Source organism: Echinops telfairi, unplaced genomic scaffold, assembly GCF_000313985.2.
Source record: "Echinops telfairi isolate 266 unplaced genomic scaffold, ASM31398v2 ScPeMD7_23;HRSCAF=83, whole genome shotgun sequence".
Lineage (NCBI taxonomy): Eukaryota > Metazoa > Chordata > Mammalia > Afrosoricida > Tenrecidae > Echinops > Echinops telfairi.
The window spans coordinates 60,254,713-60,261,039 of record NW_022103920.1 but is presented as its reverse complement, the minus strand read 5'-3'; the positions used below and the strand labels follow the sequence as shown (position 1 = coordinate 60,261,039).

The 6,327-nt window shown below is 40.8% G+C and overlaps 1 protein-coding gene across 1 annotated transcript; it reads right to left on the bottom strand.

Moving 5' to 3' along the window:
• Positions 1-1,335: 1,335 nt before the first annotated feature.
• Positions 1,336-1,736, bottom strand: LOC101647204 (40S ribosomal protein S26-like). The gene has a single exon (XM_013004697.2). It carries the CDS (start codon positions 1,734-1,736, stop codon positions 1,389-1,391), a length of 348 nt encoding a protein of 115 aa, XP_012860151.1. The 3' UTR covers positions 1,336-1,388.
• Positions 1,737-6,327: the final 4,591 nt, after the last annotated feature.

The window sequence follows — 6,327 nt, the reverse complement described above, 5'->3', positions numbered from 1 at the left end:
ATTTGCCGAAGGTAAGGTATTATTATGATAATTGAAGAATGCTAGGAGGTTTAACACTATTACTAACCCTGCATGATTTAATTTTAGATGCTTGCTGGTCAGAATTATGATTAAGTACCTATTTTCACTATATGCACTTTCCCTTCACCAGGGAACTTCTTTTAAGAACATGGGGGACCGAGTGGGAGGGGGTTGTAATCACTTGAACACCAATAAAAATGTCCTAATCAATAAGCTCTGGGCCAAAGTGGCCACTTAACCATTTCAGTTCAGTGCCTTATGAACCTGTGGTTTCGATCCTAGTGCCCTTTGTTTGTTTGAACCTCTGGAGCCAGGAATTACAGAACAGGAAACCTCATTGAGAACTTTCTGAGCTACCTGAAATTTAGTCCGCTATCGAAATGTTGTGTGACCATCCCTTTACTGCTTTCCTCTTACTTTTAAGCAGTCAGACTCCGATAGGTAAGAACACCAGAGCGCTTGCTTTTAGCAGTAGCAAAGAAAGGATAAAAGTGTAGAAGGGATGGGAGGGGGAAGAACTCAGAAGAATGTGACTAATTCTATATTGAGTTATGGGGAAGGGAGCCCAGAAACCCAAGAGCTGGAGGGGGTTCTGGCCTCCGCCAAAGAAGCAGGTGGAGATGCTAAGCCTGTGAACGTGAACTGGAGTCTGAATGTGGACCTCGAGAGAACCCTGGGTCCTTTGAGTGTCTGGATCACTCTCGTGCCACATATCCCTTAAGAATTTCTTGAACACAGTCGAGTCCCCCTGATGTTCGGTATTGGGGACCTGCCAAAAGAGAAGTGAAAAACATTAGATGAGACCAGGCTTCTTCCCGAAAATGTCCTGTTTACAGTTGGCTGAGTCGGATGGGCACTGGACCCATAGGAATCTGTGATGGAAAAGAGGCTGGAGGTGTTTGGGGACTCTGAACCCAGCGAAGATTTTGCTGACAGCAGAAAGAACGAAGCAGTTGCAAAGCACACACAAAGCACTTCCCTGTAAGGATGGTGAGAACCTCAGAGACGGTTGTCTGTGTCGTCTTTTAGGGGCTGGGCGCTGCACTCTGAAAAATGTTGTGTGACGTAGACTCCAGCCGACTCCGAGTCCTTGGGAAGGCCGAGGGGGACGGCCCCATTGGGTTTCCCAGAGCAGACTGGGTCTTTTCACGTGGAGTTGTAATCCATACTGAAGGCTGTCATCCTTGATCGTCAGCAAGGGCCTCAAGTCCTGCTCACACTCACCAGCAAGGTTGTGTCCTCTGCATATTGCAGTTGTTAATAACCCTTCCTCCAATCCCGAGGCCACATTCTTTTTTTTTTTTTTTTACCATGAACAATTTTCATTTTATTTCCTTTCAGGTTTGTTTTTCTTCAGCTTCTAATCTTTACATAGGCTTTGGAGGAGGTCGTGGGGCAGCATCTGCGGGTCTAAATCGAGGTGGGGGGGTTCGGTCCTTCCGGGCTTCACGTGACCGGTTTCTGACCACCTTGCTGTGAATGGCACAACTCACGCAGTAATGCAGCTTCACGTACAGCTTGGGAAGCACGTATGCGTCGAAGACACTCGCTTCGGAAATGTCTCTGACGGCCGCGGCCTCCACTATGTTCCTTCTGACGAACGTCTTGATGGCCTTGTCTGTGGGCACGCAGCGGGCGCAGTTCGTGCAGTGAATGGGCTGCACATGGCCGCGACCTTTCTTGGCACGGCCGTTGTTTCGCCTTTTCTTTGTCATCTCGGAAGCGAGGACGCGAGAGCGGCCACATTCTTTTTCGTATAAACCAACTTCTCTGATTATCTGCTCAGCATATAGATTGAATAAATGTATCGGCTCAACATACAGATTGAATAAGTAAGAGGATGAAATCCTGTCATACACCTTTTTTATTTTGAAGCATGCAATATTCCCTTGTTCTGTTCAGACAACTGCCTCTGATTCATGGAGAAGGGCCAATAGGGCACAATGAAGTGTTCTGGAATTCCCATTCTTCTCAAGGCTAGCCACAGTATGTTAGGGTTCACACAGTTGGGTGCCTGGGCAAAGTTAATAAAACACAAGTAAGCATCTCTCTTGTATTCTCTGCTTTCAGTCAAGAGCCATCTGACATCAGTAACGATATCCTTTGTCCACGCTCTTTCTGAATCCAGCCTGATCCTCTGGAAGCTCCCTGTCAATGTACTGCAACCGTTGTTCGATGCTACTCACCTAACATTTTACTTGATCTTCATCAATTCTTTTTCATCAAACTTTTACTTGCCTGTGATATCAATGGTACTGTTCTACAATTTGAGCATTCTGCGGGGTCGCCTTTCTTTGGAATGTACAAGCTATGGATCCCTTCCAGTCAGCTGGCCAAGTAGCTGTCATCCAAATGTCCTGGCATAGATGAATAATTGCTTCCAGTGTTTCATCAGCTTGTTGACAGATTCCAATTGATATCCTATCAATTCCGGGAGCACTGTTAATCTTAATGCTTCATTGCAGCTTGAACTTCTTCCTTCATTGCTATTGGTTCTTGCTCATATGCTACCTTCTGAAATGGTGGGATGTTGATCAGTTTTTTTAATAACACTTTTATTGGCATATAATTGACATATACTTGACATATAATACAATTCAATAGTTCAATCACATCAAGAAGAGTTGTAAAATCTCTACCACAATCAGATTTAGAACATTTTCTTCATTCTTGTACTCATCGTTATTAGCTCCTCATTTCTCCCCACGCTCTCCTACCATTCCCACAAGGAACCAGGCATCCAGTACCATCGCTATAGATTTACCTCTCCTGAATTTTATATCCATTGGTCACTTTTCATTTTTCCTGAGTTCTGGGTTCGTTCTTTGTCTTCAGTTTAGAAAGTTGGAATAAGATATGTCTTGGTGAATTTCTTTTGCAGTCTTCCATATTTGAGGTTTATTGATAGCTTGCATAGCTTTTCATCTTTCATTATATTAGGGAAGTTTTTAAACACATCTTTTACAATGTACTTGGTGTTTATTTTTTTCCTCTTCTTATTATGGTTTTCTGAACACCTATGTGCTAATCCTATTGATGGTGTCCCACAGAAGTCTTATACTTTTGATATTTTTTCTGATTGTTCTTTTAAGATTGTTATTAAGAAGTTTGTCTTCAGTTTCACTAACTCTATCTAATGTGTTGTCTATTTCTGAAAATTTGCATCACTCTTCTGAATTTCTATTTGCTGATTTTGCATGATTTCTAATTTTCCATTTGTTTTCTCAATTTGTTCTTGCATTGTTTTCCTGAATACATTTAAAGTATTTCCTGTGTTTTCCTTAGTTTGTCTGATTTCCTTGTTGACTTTGTTTTCCTTGATCCCTTCTTTTTTAGCATAGAAGTGGCAGCGGTCAGGGGTGCCTGCTCTGTTGGTTTAAATACAGAGTGAGGGAGAGGAGAAGAGGGGAAACAAAATAAAAAGCAAGGACATGGTAGGAGGAAAGCATGAATAAAGAAGGGAAAAGCACAATGGTGGCACAGTGCTAGTGCAAGTGCCAGCCTGCAAACATTGCTGCAGTGGTGGTAATACGGTTCTCCCTCCACAGGGGTGTGCACCGTGCATCCCACTGCTGCCTGAGAAGGTCGAAGGGTTAGTGCACTTGCTTCCCAGGATTAAAGTAAAGAAGAGGAAAGAGACAAAGAGAGGAGAAAGGTTTTTTGGGGTGTGTGTGTGTGTGTGTGTGTGTGTGTGTGTGTGTGTGTGAAGGACAAAGAAGAAATCAAGAAAAGGCAGAAATAGAAACACAGAGGCGTAGCATTACCAGTGGTTTGGCTGACAGAGGGTGGGCCAGGTTCCACGAGTCACACCTCCCGTCATCAGGAGGTTGGGCGGGGGTTAGGGGTGGGGGTGGGGGGGAAGAGGAGAAGAGCCCAAGTCTCTGGACAACAATCTTTGGTGTTGCCTCCAGTACAGCCTTGGGTAAGGAAAGCCAATAATCGGGTTTTGCCCTGATGGAAATGCTGGTTATAGTCATTCAAAACGGCCGTGGCATGTCTGCCCATTGGGGACTCACTAAAGGGTTCCTCTCCTTGATCACTGTTTTCATTTAGTCTCTTTCTCTAGTTGACATTTGCTCCACTTCTTTATACTTTCCTGTGTAGCTTTGGGTTCCAAGATTATCGTTCAGATCCAACCCATTTCACTGGTTTCTTGTGTCTTTGGTCTGGATCTGGGTAGTGTATCTGCCTAGTCAGCCATCTTTTACCTGTTTATCAGTGTTCTAAATCAATCCTATTTGTGTGTGTCTAGTCTTTTTTTTTTAGTGAGACAAATAAAAACGTTAATAAAAAGAATATTAAAAAGTAGAACAAATTTAAATGGATCATAAGGGAGATCAAATGATAGAGTATTACATTTTAACCTAACTTCATCTGCAACAACTCACTTTCCGATATATTCTGCATTTCTTGTCTCTAGAAGATATAATACCATGTTTAGCATTCTGATTTAATACATTGCATGTTTTCATGTGCTACTGTAAAAAAATACAGATATTCCTCAATTTATAACATATTCAAGTTACAATGAACAATAATTAAAACATTTTTTAAAAGTTTACTTCTTATTGCTAGCAATATATATATTTATCAAAAATCATTTTATTGAGGGCTCTTACAGCTTTTATAACAATCCATCCATCAATCGTATCAAGCGTATTTGTACATATGTTGCCACTATTCTTTTCTAGATATTTACTTTCTATCGATCCCTAAGTATCAGCTCCTCTTTTTTCCCTCCCCACCCAGTGACCCCTTGATAAATTATAAATTAAGTGTCTAGTCTTAACATACCTTCCTATTTTGTCTCTGACTCATCTTTGCCACTGCATACCTAACATCCCCACACTTCATACTTAAGAAATGAATGTAATGCATTTTTTCCATTCATATATTCAATAAACATCTACTGATTCCTTTTCACATATTAGGTATTATTTTATGCCTTGGAGACATTAAGAAAGCATAACGCTCTCTTTGGAGATCAGGAAATGGATATGTACACAATTATATCACAAAGCATAGATATGATAATGGAAGTATGAGAAGTAGGTCAAGAAGCAACAGAAGGTGGTTTGTAACTGTGTGTTCAAAGGAAGTTTCCCAGAAGTAATTTAAACTTTTACTTTGAAGGGGATTTCAAGGCAGAACAGGAAAGAGGAAAATATCATTTAGTACAAAGAGTTTAACAGGCACACACACACACACAGAGAGAGAGAGAGAGAGAGAGAGAGAGAGATTAGGGACAGAGAATAACATATCAAAGAAAGCCCACTATTTGCTAGCTTGGATGCTTTGGGATGAATATGTTATACTAGGGCTTAAAAAATCACCATTTAAGTGAGTAACTTACCTAGGAGTCCTTTGCCTCCCCGGTCCCCTGAAAACTGACATGATTAGTGCTATTGATTCCATTTTCCATGAGACTTTTGAACATGTCATCTCCTCTCATTATTCCCATGGTCATTGCCCTACTTAAGGTCCTTATCACTTACTAGATGATTTATTGTTTAAGATTTGAGAAGTGAATTCTGTTTCCTCTCTGATCAAGCTCTTTACTCTATCCAAAAAGATATGTGTACAGAGGTAGACTCCCTATTATGCTTACTTAAAATTGGATTGGTTATGAATTTTGAAATAGAATTAAGCAATTAATAATCCACATACCCTTTCTCAATGTAAATCAGTTAAAAGATAGGCTGCTTTTTCCCCTTTTGTTTTTGGCCTTTAGTAGAAGAAATGATGTCCAAGGTCAAGGTCAAAGAAAATTACTTTGAGTTTTCCTTTCTGGCTCACTAATTGGCCCTCTGCCAAAAGACACAGGTACTACCCAGAGCAATTTTTCTTTAGTTACAGTCTTTTCCCCCTTATTTCATTAGATTTATTGATCAACTTAACAATCTATAATTTCAGACAATACAATTATGTTATCTAGGGAACCCCCCTCCTCGTTTTTTTTTGCATGTGTTGTTGTGGAGAGAGGGATTACTTTTACTGTGGATTGTCAAGTCTCTCCTGTTTGACTGTCATGTATTTAGGGAGTTTGTTACTCCCTTTTCCTGAAACTTTGGAAAGCTCTGACCTAACATTATCCATATTTGGGGAAGAACTAACAAAAGGAAGAAGAGGTGGTGAACATTGAGCTGACACTGTACAACTGTGCTATGAAATAACATAACGAGACACGACTCCAGGAGTAGTAATTTATATTCCTAGCTCTGTAGTTCACGTACAAATCTACTTTGTTGTGATGGTAATAAGTAGTGGTCCAAGGTGGAGAAGAAACGTAGGATTCAATGTCAGGAG